The sequence below is a fragment of the Chlorocebus sabaeus genome, chromosome X (assembly GCF_047675955.1).
Source record: "Chlorocebus sabaeus isolate Y175 chromosome X, mChlSab1.0.hap1, whole genome shotgun sequence".
Lineage (NCBI taxonomy): Eukaryota > Metazoa > Chordata > Mammalia > Primates > Cercopithecidae > Chlorocebus > Chlorocebus sabaeus.
In genome coordinates this window covers 60,763,720-60,781,194 of record NC_132933.1, presented here as the reverse complement: position 1 = coordinate 60,781,194, position 17,475 = coordinate 60,763,720, and the positions used below count along the sequence as shown (strand labels likewise).

The 17,475-nt window shown below is 35.1% G+C and overlaps 1 protein-coding gene across 3 annotated transcripts in view; it reads left to right on the top strand.

Moving 5' to 3' along the window:
• The window catches only part of PCDH11X (protocadherin 11 X-linked), a 790,323-nt gene that overhangs the window by 457,268 nt on the left and 315,580 nt on the right, over positions 1-17,475 (top strand). For 2 of the 3 annotated variants that reach the window (XM_073013535.1, XM_073013536.1), the window contains exon 5: positions 753-782. The exons of the other annotated variant lie outside the window; for it this stretch is intronic. In XM_073013535.1, the coding sequence (XP_072869636.1) occupies positions 753-782 (30 nt within the window). The remainder of the gene's footprint in view (positions 1-752; positions 783-17,475) is intronic. 3 annotated transcript variants of the gene reach the window in all.

Sequence of the window (17,475 nt, the reverse complement as noted above, 5' to 3'; positions counted from 1 at the left end):
GTTGACATTTGATTCACTTTTAATTCAGTAATTTAATTCTCTACAAAGGAGAACGCATCCAAAAGGACAAATGGTCTATATGTTTCTGGTATCTTAAAAAGTAACTTAACCTGTCTCCTGAAAGTGGTTGAGGGAGAAAAAAAGTCTTAAATAAAATGAAAAGAATGACTTCCATGATGGTATTAAAAAAGATTTAGTTGAACAGAGTTGATTTAAGATGCCCCTACGAACAACAGAAACTATTGATTTAAAATTCAACAATAGTGTCCCAATGCTGTATAAACATTTCTTATGTTTACCCCCAAATCATGAATTTTCAATGAGCCTAGCTTTTCTTGTTTCAATTTAAAAATGTGTTTATATTTGAAATAAAGACACATTCATTAAAAATGGATAGAAAATATGTGACATCATAACAGAATATCTAATTGGAAGGGTGCCTTTTCTTGGTTAATGCATAAGTCAGCTAAGCATATATTTTTTATGCCAATTGAAATTTGTATGTGGCTCTTCATGTTTTTGCACAAAATTTACAATGCTGTTACATCCCTTTAGTCAAACCACTGACGAATGTAGGAGATGAAAGTAGTTTCAGCAGAAAAACAAAACTGTGTACTATTGCACTGGAAATGTTGACATGCTTTCTTTAAAAAAAAAAAATGTATTTGCAGTAACCAAATTTGAGCTAATTTTTGTTTTTGTTTTGTTTTATTTTCCTTTGCTTCCCTTGCCTCCATTTTATCCTAAATCAGCGGAAATCCGAAGGGAAAGGGGCAGGAAAGGTAAGACTGCAAATTTCAAAGAAAATTGATTTTGAAATGTTGTGTTTATACTGTGTGAAGCTACAGTAGTTAGTCCATGGAGTTAAAACTAAGTACTTAGGATAACATATGTTATGGTTCTACTTTAAAAGAGTCAAGCTGAGCTGTTTTCACATTTTGTATCACACAGTTCTGGAAACAATTTTGAGTCTCATTTTATTTTATTTTCCCCCAATACTTTCTTTTCCCACGATGCCAAAACAACATACTGTTGACAGCATCACTTTGTGAATGTTCTGATAATACAGTTATTTTATGATAAATGCTAGCAATAAAAAAGGAACCATTTTAGTGTTAATTCACATTTTAGCAGTGACAGCAGAAAGTTAGTGAATACAAACCATGATATTTGATAGGGTCACAGAGAAGAATTATATAACTAAACATGGTTAATCAGCAAAATGATGATCTCAGAGAAACTGGACTTTGGAATGTCATCCTTCAAAGTGAAAATTTTAAGTTCTGCTCAAGTATAGGCTGGTGCAAAAGTAATTGTGGTTTTTGCCATTAAAAGTTACCGTAAAAACCACAGTTCCATTTACACCAACCTAATGTATATGAACAGTTCAGTCTTCTAGAAAAATTTATGTTTCTATTGTTAAACAAATAAACTATCTCATACATATTGTTAAATAACTTCACTAGTTAAACTGCACTACCACTAAAAATAAAGTTTTCCAGTTGTTTATTAACATTTCTTTCCTAGCATTTATGCCTTAGTTTCTTACTATGTTTTGAGGTTTAAATAAATGAATTTATCTTAAATTTCTGATGGAAGACATTTTGGATATTAAATTCAGCAAGCCTTAAATGCTATCCATATTAGGCACCAGAATCTTACCTTTGCTGTTGCTAGGTTAAATATATATAATTTTAAAGATAAATTATCTTATTCTAGCTTAAGAGACTAAACTTTATATTTGAAAAAGCACTTGCCAGAGAATGGTCTAAGCTATGCCAGAAAGTAATCTGTTCACCTTGGATGTCTTTATCAAGTGTGAGAATTAATGGAAAATGGAGTTTGAATACAATGCCAAAAGGGATTTTCATTAATGTTTGAGAGATAAACTAAATAACAGCATCAGAGAGTTGTAAATCAATATATCTTTCGGAGTGCTTTCAAATGCCTATCTGAATCACACTGAGTATCAGTGTGGCCTTGGAGTGATGAAGTTTTGAAAGTCAGCTCCTCCCAGAAGACAAAAGTTCATGGACAAGATCTCCAATTAAAAGGAGGGAAGCAAGGGTAGTAAAATGTCAGTGGCTGCTACTATGTACGGTGTGATTATATGTGTGTGTGTGTGTGTATAAAATATGTATACATATATTATATTATGTGTATATTTAGAGAAAGCGAGAAAGAATGAAAGAGAGAGAAGGTCTACAGATTTTGGGATTTTGTGTTCTAACATTCTTAACCATTCTGGTGAATTTGGAAATGAACTTGTGGCTCAGTTAGTTCAACATTGAAATTTTGAAGAAGATTAATATTGGAAATATTTTTCTAGCTTAGTGAATGTAAATAAGGACATGTCTTTGTTTTAAAAGTCAGGATCCTGCATATGGAAGTCTGGGATGAACCCATGTTCCAGGTCAGGAAACTCCTAAGTCATGACATTTCAACATAAAACACTTCAATATGTAAATAATCAACAGAAGGACCAATGGAAAAAGAGGTTCTTAGTGAAGACAATTTTTTTTTTTTTTTTGATCAAATAAAACAAATCTGGACAGACATAGAGAGAGACTTTGTTCAGAAGAAAGAATACTGCAATAGGGAGAAGGTTATGACTTTAAAAATCTGCAAGGATCTCAAAATTCAACAGAAAAGGCTTTTCTTTATAAGGTCAAGAAGGGCAAGCAAGCAGAGATAAGCAGAATCTTTTTTGGAGGTAGGGCATGGGGTCTCGCTCTGTTGCTCAGGCTGGAGTGCAATGGCACGATGGATCACAGCTCACTGCAGCTTTGAACTCCTGGGCTCAACTATTCCTTCCAAATCCCAAAGTGCTGGGATTAAGTGTGTGAACCACCACACCCGGCCAATAAGCAGAATCTTTAAAGAGGAAGCTGGACCAACAAGAGAGTGGGCTCGAAAGTGTCTGTTGTTATCTGATTTCCTGAGAAGCTAATGGTTGGGACATATTCCACCTTTTTTAGTGGTTGCTCAGGTTTGGTGTCAAGCCAAGCTCAGGGGCCTGTGGGAAAGTGAAAAACCTGACAAAATTTGGGTAAAAACAAAGCAGAGGGTTAAAAATGGGCAACTGTGAAAGTTTATTATTTTTTTTCAGTAGCTTTTTTATAATAAAGTAAGCATAATAAAAAAATAACATACGAATCTGTTTACTCCGTTCCAAGAACTCTATGTTTGTGCATGTGTGTATACATATACATATGTGTGTGTATGTATATAGGTATGCATACATATATATAGGAATGTGTATACACACATATATATACAGTTAATCTTCACAATAATCCTATAGGCTATTTTACAAATGAGGAATGGTGATACATTGAGCTTAAGTGGCTTGCCTAAGGTTACAGAGCTCACAAGTAGAAAAACCAGGGTTTGAACTCAGGCAGTCTGTCTCCAGAAATTCTCTCTTTAAAAAGATAACAACTTGGAATCGTAAAATAAATAATCCCTTTATTTTAAAATAGTGTTTTTATTGTGTTTTAGTAGTAACATTTAATATATTTAACATTATAAAGGCGCTAAAGATGTTTCTGGAATAGTAATTTTTAAAAAGTTATTTCCGTCAACTACAATAATGCTACAGACCCATCATTAACTCATTTTTACTAGTCTATATACATCCCATACATTGCCTAATATAATACGGTTAACATATACTATGGATATTAGGTCTGTACTCTGGTGTCCTTTATTTTTGGTTCATTGCATTTATGTATACCTTTTGAAGGGTATTTTGGATATTAAATTCAAGAAGCTATAAACTTTAAATATATTAAGTGTCAGAATATTCATTAACTTGGGATTTATTGCAAATGTTTCTATAAAAAGTTAAATTAATTTCTTGAACTCCTGAACTTCACCTTTTTAGTCTTTTTATGAATTATAAAATATGGCTTTTATGTTCAGTTTAATTCAGAGTATGGGAAAGTATAAGGTTCTTGCATTTGTAAAAAACTAAGGCAACACATTATCTTAGCTAAGAATGAAGTATCTAGATGAATTCTTTATCTTTTAGTGTCTAAAACATCAAAGAAGAAGGTAATTTCTCAATGATTTCTCTAGATTTAAGTGTAAATGACTTCAAAGTACTCACCAAATAGGACCTATATTTGGATTTGAAATCAGAGGTTTAAGTTACAAAGATAGACACTTTTTCTACCCCCTCTTAAAAGATTATGTTATATTTCATAGATAAGCTAGTGGTAATCACAGCAGAAAAAAAGCAAATGCCACATGTCATAGTTCATTCATTCTTTAACCAGTTGGTATCCATGTGGCTAATTACTAATTAGGAGGAAAAACAGATTTCAACACATAGCCACCTGTGATTGAATAGTGTAAGCTGTACTTCTTTTCTTTTTTTTTTTTTTTTTTGAGACGAAGTCTTGCTCTTGACCCCAGGCTGGAGTGCAATGGCACGATCTCGGCTCACTGCAACCTCTACCTCCCAGGTTCAGACGATTCTCCTGTCTCAGCCTCCCGAGTAACTGGGATTACAGGCGCCTGCCACCAGACCTGACTAGTTTTTGTATTTTTAATAGGGACAAGGTTTCACCATGTTGGCCAAGCTGGTCTCGATCTCCTGACCTCAAGTGATCTGCCCACCTCAGCCTCCCAAAGTGCTGCGATTACAAGCATGAGGCACTGAGCCTGGCCTACTTGTTTTCAACTAAAAAAAATAATTATAATTTTTTGAACCTTGTTAATAGTTTTAAAAATTTCCCTGCATGAATACAAACTGGTCTTTTTATTCAACCTACCAGCTTTCCCTTATTTAACATTAACCTGAACATTCATGTAGACATTTTTTTCAAGATCCCTTCCCAGTTTGGCTTAGCCTGAGACTAAATTGCCCTTAGGGTTTTCACAAATAGCCAGTCTTGTTAAAGAGAATGTTCACCAAAGTGCTAAACTGAATATGGCAGAAACAGAACTGACTGAGATTCTCCAAGGAGTATATTTCTGATTTCTTTATATCTGCCTGAGGTAAATTAAAAAGCGGATTCTTTTAGGCTCGCATAATGGATAACAGAAAGAGTAGCTATAGTAACAAAGCAAGTAAAAGCAAATCTGGCCATTCTCTGTCATTGGCCAGATTACTAGCATTTGTGTAGTCATTTGCTCCAAGGCTACATAAAGATGAGGGGGCCAATGAAAATGTTTGATCCAACATGTATTAAAATACCCATTTTGCTGGTGTCTCCAAGGTATTTGTTCATCTGCTGTTTTGTGAAATAGTACAGACATGTTTGGAGGTTCTTGCTTCAGAAATTCTCCTAAAAGCATAATTTAGAAGTTTGAATGCAGAATGGCACTATCTTAGCTCATTTTCTGTTGCTATCACAGAATACCACAGACTGTGTAATTTATAAAACAAGAAATGTATTTCTTACAGTTCTGGAGGCTGGTAAGTCCAATATCTAGGTACCAGCATCTGCTGAGGACCTTCTTGTTGCATCATAACATGGTGGAAGGCATCAAATAGTGTGAAGGCAAGTGTGTGTGTATCAGCTTAGGTGTCTCTGGTACTTATAAAGCTACTAGTCCCAGCATGGGGGCCCTACCCTAATGACTTTATCTAATTCTAATGCCCCCACCAAAGGCCCCACCTTCCATCATGTGTGAATTTGGAGATTACATTTCTAACACATAAAATTTGGGGGACATATACAAACCATAGCAGTAACATTGAAATTTTTTCAGTTATCTAAATAAAACAAATTCTAATGGCATGTTTCTGAAGAGATACTTTCTCATATCTTATTTTAGAGAAGGATTATTTTCCTACTTTACTATTTGGAGTATTATGATCTAGCAAATGCATGAGGCTAAATCTGCACGATTATAAATACTATTTTTTTTTCTTTTGCCAGTTTTCTATATTAAACATTCAGTTTAGTGTTATTAGTTTTTTTTTTTTTTTTTTTTTTCTTTTAAGACAGAGTCTCACTCTGTCACCAAGCTGGAGTAGAGTGGTGCGATTTCAGCTCACTGCAACCTCTGCCTCCCTGGTTGAAGCAATTCTGTCTCAGCCTCCCAAGTAGCTGGGATTAAAAATATGTGCCATCATGCCCAACTATTTTTTGTATTTTTTAGTAGAGATGGGGTTTTACTATGTTGACCAGCCTGGGTGTCATTAGTATTATGAAAAAATAAATCACACTAAGAGCTCTAATTTAGCATTATCACCTAAGGAAACTAATTTCCCTTTGTCCTACATATGTTCTATGGCTATGCGCTTCTAGGGACATTATACTTCAGGTACACTCTGAGGCCTTTTGTAGGGTCTTAACAGCTTCTTGCTTTGGAATAGATTATTTATTTAACTCAATGGTAATGACTGAAAATTTGGTCAGTGGCAAAAAATGTCAGATAATGTAAAGGACACTTTGATCTTTTGGGATTCCCCATCTATGCTAGTTTCATGCTTGTTCAAGACTTATACTTACTGGCCAGGCGCAGTGGCCGATAAGACCAGTCTGGCCAACCTCGTCTCTATTAAAAATACAACCTGGTATTCAGTGTTACAATTGTTAATGTGGCCATCACCACAGGTGATTGTCAGGTTTGTTTTATATCTTTGTATACTACATTTCTCAATTCTGTGATTCTTACACGTACATATGTGCATTCCCTGGATCTTATATTCATGTGATTTCAAGGTCTCCATAATTTTGAACATAGTCCTCCCTTTTTAAGATCACAAGTTTATTAACTCCTTTATGTCATCCTGTCTGGTTAGCTTGAGCTTTCCATTCAGTAGGTTCTCCAATTACTCAGTCCCTCTCCATTTTACCCACTTGATAAAATTCCTTCCTGGTTATATTTATCTCTCCATCTCATCATTGTTATCCTTGGTTTCTCTGTTTGGAGTTCCAGTTTCCAACTGTAGATTACCCTTGCAGAATGTATTATCCATAGCCACTGAGCGCATTTAGGTAAAAAAATTAAAAAATGAAAAAAATTATACTGAAGGTTTAGCTTACTACAAGTTAATAGCACTAAGTTTCAGTTGGGATCTAGCTATTGTTCTGAAATATTTTTATTTTCCTCTCATTACCTTTCTATCCCATACTTTGAATGACTTTCCCAACCTTTTCAACTATTTTCGAATTTCACAATTTCCAAGGCTGAATAACCACCAGATTACTTTAAATCCTACTATCCTAAGATAGAAACAATTTTTGTAACCTCAATATATTTCTGAGTTCCTTTCTAGCCTCTCATTTATTCCCTCTGAAATCTTGAAATATCTAGCTCTTTAGTCCCTTCCTAAATGTCACTGTCCTTTTATATTTAAAAATATGTAAAAGTCATTTGTTAATTTAAAAAAATATATAAAATAAAAAGACCTCCCCTTAAGTCAGCTACCCTTGCTAGATATTGATGTAATTCACTACTAAATTGAAGGGCTCATCTCCCCCCTACTAACTACATTTTCTCACCACATGTTCCTTGCTATAATTAATTACATTCCCCTCCTGATTAAAGTAGAACCCTTTTATAATTCGGGCAAGATTTTCTGCTTCCTACATCCCAAACTTTCTGCTACATTTGATATTTTAACCACGGCTTTTCTCTCGATTTTTTTGGAAATTTTTCTTCCATAAAACCTTCTGTGATCTCTTTTACTCATTTGTATACGTAAATATAATATTCACATCTAGATTATAACTTCATGTTCATTAAGTACATATTTCCTCTGTATCTTTCAATTCCTAGCTTTTTTTTTTTTTTTTTTTTTTTTTTTTGGCATTTGCTCTGTTCCCTGGCTGGAGTTCAATGGTGCCATCTTGGCTCACTGCAACCTCCGCCTCCCAGATTTGAGTGATTTTCTTGCCTCAGCCTCCTGTTCCGAGTAGCTGGGATTACAGGTGCCCACCACCAAGCCCGGCTAATTTTTTGTATTTTTAGTAGAGACGGGATTTTACCCTGTTGGCCAGGCTGGCCTCGAACCCCTGACCTCAAGTGATCCACCCTCCTCAGCCTCCCAAAGGGCTGGGATTACAGGCGTGAGCCACCACGCCCGGCCAAGCCACAGGACGTTCTTAACATATCAGCCCTCCACTCAGAGTTCCCTTTATTGGTCACCAATTTGTAAACCAAAAAGTATCTGAAATACGTCTCAATCAATTTAGAAGTTTATTTTGCCAATGTGAAGGACATGCCTAGGAGGGAGGTCTGTGCTTTTCTCCAAAGATGATTCTGAAGGATTTGATATTTAAAGGCAAAGAACTGGCTGGAGGGGAAAGAGGGAGGGTACGGTCACATTATGGAATCCACATGTTGTAAGCAAAAGGAACAAGTAGGGGAAAAGTCAATTATATATTATTCTCAAACTCAGTAAATTAACACTTTACCTAAGATAAGGTGAACATAGAGTAGCCACCTGTGGAGCTATTTAACCTTTTATTTGTAGCTATCTGCTGAGGAACAAAAGGAAAGTCAGTTTCTTGCATGACTCAGTTTTGAGCTTAATTTTTTTTCCTTTTGGCATAGTGAATTGGGGTCCCATGTTTTTATTTTCTATTCCCAGAAGATAATCCAGAGACATGAGTAAATCCCTAGAGTAGATCTCAGAGTTGTCTTAAACTTCAGGCTTTACTACCACGATTATCTGAAGCAAAGAAAGAAGGGTGTGGGGAAAGGTCCAGTTAAGATGAGATAGCCGGAAAAAACACCATGAAACAAAGGTAATGTTTGTTGTGCAGATTTAAGTCAATGCCTTCTTCATTGATTAAGAATCTCTAGGAATTCAGTTATCTTTTTCTTCCTGGTGCAGGGAGGGAACACCCTTACAAATGGAGATTTCCTTTATAGCTGTAAATGTATTTTACAAAAGGGTAACTTCTTAGAAATTCTCCTGTCTGCAGTTTCTCAAAATGACAGCTTTAAAGAAATCTTTGTGTCAGTGAGGCATATTTTGAGGTAACGTATTGTTAACAGTGCTAGATGTTCAGGTTCTTGGTGTCTTGAACAAAGAATTGAAAAAAAGGCAGAAACAAAGCAAGAAGGAGACGAAGGGATTTAGTGAAAATGAAAATACACTCCATAGTGTGGGAGTGGGCCTGAGTATAGGGGCTCAAACGTCCTGTTACAGAATTTTTGGGGAGTTTAAGTACCCCCAGGATAACTCCATTGGTTCCTTGGGGCATGCCCTGATGTAAATTGAGGGGATGAAGTAAGTTATTAAGTCATTTACTTGACCTACACCCTATGGAGAGAATATTTCCTGTCATAGATGAAGTGTGAATCAGCCTTATGTTCCCTGATTCCAGACCCTATTTTCCTTCTTCAATATTCTTGTCTCTTACAATCATATTTTGGCATGGAATATCCTGAACCTCATCACCATGCTCTTTTGCAAAGATGCTGGCTTTCCATAATGTTTTTATATCATAATTGTGTAAGCTTTATTGTAATTAAAATACTAGAATTTTAATTGAGTCTTTCAAGCATGAAGAACTCTTTATTATCCTAAAGACAATTTATTTCATATATGTCCCTTAAGCATTATGATTTAAAGACTGGAACAGCTATTTATTAATGTCCAGAGAAATGGTATCAGTAGATCAGACTCACGGAGGTGGATGAAATTTGACAATACATGATGGTATTGATTCAAATATCTTTTCTGGTTTTATGACAAAGTATCTGGATGTAAAAGTGAATGGAAAAGTATCTCGACATAAAATATAAATGGAGTCCTCAGTAGTAGTGACTTAGATGTCTGCCTTTTTTATCAAGGGCATTTATATTGGAAAGTTAAGAAATTTTCTTCTGAAGATGTGTTTCTCCAATAAAGTTAGCTGGGGTTGCTGTGTCAGATATTGAGCCATTTATGAAAAAGAACTCTGATTTATAAATCTCATATTTTGTAACCACTAAGTTAGATATATTATTTTTGGCATATTTTCTTGTGTTCATTTACTTCTCATGTATTTGTTCCTCATTATACATTTAATATTTAAGCTGGACAAGTCTCCTACTTAACTCACAGGGATCTCACAGGGAAGTCTCTGGCAATTAATTATCAGGTGGCATTTCACCAAAGGATTTTAAATATACTAGTCGACTGCCTAGCTAGTGATCCTTGAGGATCACTGTCAAACTAATCTTCCTCATTTATTTGAAATTTTTTTTATAGCTTACAAGAAATTTCCAGAATTAATTTTTATGCTTTAAATTAGAGACATTAAAGTGGTAAATTCTGCAGTCTAATGTTGGGATATAGAGAATTAATAATTCAACAAGTCTTATAGGTTCCTGTAGCTTTTGTCTAACAAACCACTTGAAGCCTAGTAAATATTTAATGAATATGTGTTGTCATTTATTTAACAAACATATGTGGATTGGTTTCTGTGTGTCAAACCCAGTGCTTGGTGATGAAGATATCTATAGGAATTGAAGTGGCACTTTGACATCAAGGACCGCATTGTCTAGAAAGAAAAAGAGGTTGTTAACTAAAAATTCCATTTGATACAATTAGCTTAATTTCCTATAATAACCTATTATATAATATCCTTCTTGAGTAAAACTAAATTCCACTTACATATACTTAGATTTTCCATCTGGCTTACTCATTTAGGGGTAAGGGCTTCCATAAATTCACTAACCTTTGTTTAAGATATATTAATGTCTTGTTTATGCTTGTGTTTTGGAGCATTTGTGTTCTGGTGGTCTCACTATAGTTTTTTTTTTTTTTTTTTTTTTTTTGAGATGGAATTTCACTCTTGTTGTTCAGGCTGGAGTGCAATGGTACGATCTCAGGTCACTGCAACCCCTGCCTCCTGGCTTCAAGCAAGTCTCCTACCTCAGCCTCCAGAGTAGCTGGGATTACAGGCTTGTGCCACCACTCCTGGCTAATTTTGTGTTTTTAGTAGAGACAGGGTTTTTCCATGTTGGTCAGGCTGGTCTCGAACTCCTGACCTCAGGTGATCTGCCCGCCTTAACCTCCCAAAGTGCTGGGATTACAGGCGTGAGCCATTGTGCCTGGCCTCTTTTTAGCTTTTTCAGTCATATAAGCCATTGCATTTTTATTCTGTTCAAATAGCATTCTCCTCCCCATTATATTTGATTCCTTTTAGCCTAGTATATTTATCAGACACACTTTAACAGTTTGTTTTACTATTCATGAATAAAACCTATTGTCATCCAAATATACTTTAAACATTGATTTAAGAGTTGGATTTTCTTCTTGAAGTGCATAATGCTTCAAAAGATGCATCTCTTTACTAACAAGACAGGTTACCCTCTTTATTTTCCTGAAAATAAATGTGTAGTGGAGTAAATCACAAATACTTTCTTAGTATTTTCCATAGTCAGCACTGAATGCAATTTTGTAAATCTCTAGCATTAAAGGAACTGTCTCAGATCTGTTTCGTATTTTGTAATAAAGGTGATTTCTGGGAATTGTTTGTTGCATAACTTCAGAATAGTTTTGTATCATTGTCAACGATAAGTTATTATCTTTGTAATACTTATGTAAAGTTGTTTGGGCATTACATTGATTTAACACATTATTCTTCAGGTTAGCCATAACATTGTAGGAGGTATTACAAAACAGGAAATCCTATTAGAAATCTGAGAAAAGAAGCTACCTGCAATAGAAAAAAAAAAAAAATTCAAAATTCATGGCAGAAACCAAAATGTTAAACTTTTTAAACAAAAGCTCCTGTTAACTTTTACTTGCCAATATATTTAACTTTTACTTGGGGCCGGGCGCGGTGGCTCAAGCCTGTAATCCCAGCACTTTGGGAGGCCGAGACGGGCGGATCATGAGGTCAGGAGATCGAGACCATCCTGGCTAACACTGTGAAACCCCGTCTCTACTAAACATACAAAAAACTAGCCGGGCGAAGTGGCGGGTGCCTGTAGTCCCAGCTACTCGGGAGGCTGAGGCAGGAGAATGGCGTGAACCCGAGAGGAGGAGCTTGCAGTGAGCTGAGATCCGGCCACTGCACTCCAGCCTGGGTGACACAGCAAGACTCCGTCTCAAAAAAAAAAAAAACAAAAAACTTTTACTTGGGAATATATTACTTGGCCTGTGTTTTAGTGGGTATGTATTTGGCAATATATGAATGGTTTTTGCCTAGCGTATTTTTCACGTTTTTAAAGGTCCAAAATATTGACATTTCAACGTAATTAACTACAGATCTTATAGATTTAGGATAAATAAAAAGCCATTGTTACTTTTCATTAGGTGAATTTCTCCTATACAATCATGTGCCACATAATGAGTTTTGGTCAATGATGGACCACTTATACAATGGGTTGTCCCATAAGATTATAATATTATATTTTTACTGTACCTTTTCAATTTTTAGATATGTTTAGATCCACAAATAGTTACCATTGTGTTACAATTATGTGCAGTATTCAGTACAGAAACATGCTAACATGCTGTATAGGTTTGTAGACTAAAAGCAATAGGCTACACCACATACACGTACACATGAAAACATGGACAAAACACACATGCAAACATACACAGTCTAGGTGTGTAGTAGGCTACATCATTTCAGTTTGTGTAAGTACACTCTGTGGTTTTTGCACAATGAAGACATCGCCTAATGATGCATTTCTTAGAATGTATCTCCATTGTTGGCCAGGAGTGGTGACTCATGCTTGTAATCCCTGCACTTTGGGAAGCCGAGATGGGTGAATCATGAGATCAGGAGTTTGAGATCAGCCCTCCCAACATGGTGCAAACCCGTCTCTATTAAAATACAAAAATTAACCGAGCATGGTAGTGCGCACCTGTAATCCCAGCTACTCAGGAGGCTGTGGCGGAGGTTTCAGTGAGCCAAGATTGTGCCGCTGCACTCCAACCTGGGCAATAGAGTGAGACTCCATCTCAAATAAATAAATAATAGAATATATCTCCGTCGTTAACTGACACATGAGCATACTTTATTGTCCAGTTCTGAATCTTTCACATTCAGTTAAACTGGAGAATTATGCCCCAAATTAAAGGAGATACGAACATGCAATGCTGTAGAACTAAATAAAAACTAGGTAGAAAACGAGGAAACGGTCGGGCGCGGTGGCTCACGCCTGTAATCCCAGCACTTTGGGAGGCCGAGACGGGCGGATCACAAGGTCAGGAGATCGAGACCATCCTGGCTAACACGGTGAAACCCCGTCTCTACTAAAAGTACAAAAAACTAGCCGGGCGAGGTGGCGGGTGCCTGTAGTCCCAGCTACTCGGGAGGCTGAGACAGGAGAATGGCGTAAACCCAAGAGGCGGAGCTTGTAGTGAGCCGAGTTCGTGCCACTGCACTCCAGCCTGGGCGACAGAGCAAAGACTCCGTCTCAAAAAAAAAAAAAAAAAAAGAAAACGAGGAAACAGTTGAGTGACTTTGAACAACCAAATCCTTTGAAGCATATTGTAATTAATCTAATGTATTTTTTAAAAAAATACTGACATTAGTAAACTGGGGAGAAAACTTTACCGTTTACAGTAGAAAATGTGGGGAAAACTTGAAAGCTAGTCTACTATCAATGCCAAAATAAATCAATGAGATAGGAAAAATAAAAATTGTTTTCAGCAAATGAATCAAGGAACTGCTAAAGCATATGGTAAAGTTCAAAATGAGTTCCCTCTACAGTATTCTAAGCAGAAGCATCTGTGTTCCAACTAGCTGAATCTTAAGTCTTTTAGTGGTGATGATGGTACTTGAGTGGTGATAAGTGAATGAGGGCCTTTTGTAAACTGCAGTCATTAAACTAAACTGACTACCATCCTCGCAGCACTTTTCTGGGCATCATCATCCTGCTACTTATCTCCACAGCAACTTAACCCCTTTTCATTTCTGAACCAAAGGTCATATTGAATCATTTTTCTTATTCTACATTTCAGATTTGTCCTTCTGATAAACACACATACACATGCATACGTACACAAAAGTACACCGGGAAACATACACAGACAACTACTATTTTCATAAAGGCAAGCATTTAGAAAGCTGCATCTCTATTTCTACCTGACTTTAATTTATGTGTGTTCATATACATGCATTGGGGAAAAATTGCCATTTAAAAAGGAAACTGAAAGCATTCCCAGGCAGTTGACACACGATTAGGGTTTGTAATGTGGATTATCATTACTAAGTTTGATCCGGAAATATGATTAATAGAACTAGTCAGTATGAAACAAGAACAGATAGCAATGTGGTTTAGTGATATACAATGCATAGGAAGAATTAAGATCAATTAAACTTAAGAGTCCTAAACTATGAGATATGGAGCTATAATCTCCAGAAATTTGGTTTTATGCTTTCCTTGTCACACGGCTTCTTTCAATTAGAGCCCAAACTAAGGACAAATGAATTGTGGATGTTGACATACTAATAGTCTCATATTTTCAACTCATCTGGATTCTGTATAAGGGCTTCATTCTCTTCTTAGACTAATTTGGTAGCAGAATAAGAACTACTCTGCTGTCTCTAAAACACATTATGGTATATGACAAAACTTCATTCATTCATTCATTCATTCATTCAACAAACTTTTACAGAAGGCCCACTATGTTTCAGCAACTGAGATATACGTTCAGATTTGGACCTTATTCTAAGATAAGTTGTGACATATACATTCAGATATAGACATTATTCAAGTCACTTAAACTTTTTAGACCTGAATTACTATGAGGAAAATGAACAAGATAAAGAAGAATGAGAAAGATGAGAATAACAAGAAGAGAAGCAGAGGAGGGAGGAGAAGGAGGAAAAGCAAAAGAGTGAAAATAAGGAGAAGGAGAGAAAAGGGAGTGGGGGAATAAGATGTTCCAAAATAATGTTTTGGAGTTATGTAATTCCACAGGAGCTGTCTAGAAAATAATTGTCTAAAAATAGCTAATAAATTACTAAGTTAGCTATTTATTTTTTACCTTGAAGTTCAAATTTTATAGTGTTCATCTTAAAGATTTTTTCTTAAATATGGATAAAAAATACAAAACGTACAGGATTTTAACCCTCACATTGTTAATGTCTTCCAAAAATAATACCCTAGTTCAATCTTTGAAAAAGATGTAGAATTTTAAATTATAGAGTTTAATATATTTTACAGACTGAAAGATAAAATGATTCAGTTCGTTGCAAAGCCTATATCATTCAGCCATCTGACACTGAGGGTGGACTATTGTATGTATGATAAAGTTAAGAACAGTATGCCACAATTATAATAAAATGATACGCTCTGTTAAGTTCTTTGCAATGAAATATGCTAAAATAAAATAGTATTTATGCTTTTTAGGTCAATGCTGGATATTTATGAGCTAGATGGTTTAGTAGATAGCAGGTCAGTTTTGTTATGAAATCTGAACACAACTTCACTACCAACAAACATACTTTGACCACAGTGAATAGCTAGAATTGAAATCTTCCCTAGAGTATATTAGTTCCAGTATTTCTGCTGGGAAGGTATGGGTAGATTGCGCTCATTTTTCATTATTGGGAGACATTGAATGCTATTTCCTGTCATGCTAAAGTTGTGACTCTATTCCACAAAATTTAAAAAGACATACAAAATTAGTCATAGCTTCTTGGTATTAGAAAAATCGGAGTCATGGAAACATTTGTATCTCCATCTATCTATGGATCTATTATTGCTCAAATTCATTGAACTCATGTCATGTGTGAAGAAGTATGTGAAGCTGGGATTTGAAGACTCAATATAATTCTATAGCCACCTCTCTTAAGCAAAAAAAAAAATAAATAAAAATAAATAAATAAATAAATAAATAAATAAATAAATAAATGGACAGAATCAAGATAAAGCAACAAACATTTCCAGATCACTACATGATCATTCCAATTGGGATTAATCATTTTAGCAACACCTATGGCAATACTTAGTACCATATAAAAATAGATATTTTAAAAGGAATAGATTACTCAAGTTATGCTGTATTGGGTTGTACAGAAAAAATTATTAATTTGCTTGCCCTTTTCTTTCTTGTTGGTAAGAAAGGCTATGTTAATAAGGATTTACTTAGAGTTTTTATAGAAGTGATCTTCCTTTAATAGTGCTCCTAAGTCTCTAGCCATTTGAGTGTACAGTGTTGCAATGTGATTAAAGCAGAATGCACTGAACTTCTATGGATGCCTTTTCGCTATCACAATGGAATGTTTTCTTTTAATCCAGCTTTCATTTTAAGCCTAATATTGGTGAGTCGGTGATTTAGTGAGGGCTTTATTTCATTTTATTTTTGCTACTTACAACTATGTTTAGGTTTCTAATGTCTGATTTTCTCCGTAAGTCCACGTCAAGTTCTACAAATCGTATGATTTTCTAACACCAAGGGATGAGCACTTTTCATGATCTGATGGACAATTTTGCATATAGTGCCATATAAATTGCTATATTATTGCATAAAATATCCAGTGTGTCTAAGCATATTTATTCCATTCACTCACTTTTCACTAGCTATAGAGGCTCATAGAAATTATTTTATTTGAGGTGTATATCTTGAACTCATTAGATTAAATTTTTTCTTACATGAAATTCAGTATGGAATGAAGGTAGACATATTTCTCTTACTTTACTGTCCTTATTTTTTCTTGATGAACTTTAAACAGTGTTCATTAGTGGACTTAAAACTTCTCATTTTGGACAAGCTTTCTTCTTTCTTAGCAGGCAAAATTATCCAGGTTTCATTTAGCATGTTCACAATTTCAGATTTTATACAATTACAGACTGAACTTGCCTTATAAACTGATTGTTATAGCTAATTTTTCCTAATAAAATTCAAATTAAGACAGCACATGTGAATTCTATTTAGAGTTCTATTGATAGTCAATGTAGCCAATCACTGCCAACATAAATCAACCTACGTATGTAAATTTGGTGACCAATATAAAATATTCTTATCTTTCTTTACTACACTTTGGAGAAACTTAGTCATTAATGTTGATTACTATAATGGTTCATATTTATTCCTGCTAGTTCTAAAGTTCTGCTTCCTAATTACACTATTATAAAGATAAAAATTCAAAGCAACATGTATAGAATAGAATGTGTGTAGGACTGTGTCCAGTTATTAGACATTGTAAATTACCATTTGCTTTTTAAACAATTAAATATTTTAATAAAAACAAGTTGTGTTTATACCTGCTGTAAAGTTTCTTCCGTTATATTTTACTAGACTAAAAAACAAAACAATGTATTTTGATCCACTGTTAATCATCAGGATTTAAGATAGTTCTGAGAAAGGGGGAAATTGATATTACTGACCCTTTTCCACTTTGGTACCCCAAATGACTGCCAGAAAACGCAGGACGAGAACAATTTTTGCTGCGAGTCAGGATCACTTTTTTTTTTTTCTCCCAGAAGCTTTTAAGAAAGCTAAACTTGTTTGTGTACAAAAATATTTCTACTGCCTACAAATCACAGTTTATTTTTATGTTTGAACAGGATATTTTCTAATGTAATATATAGATTTTATTTGGGGGAAAA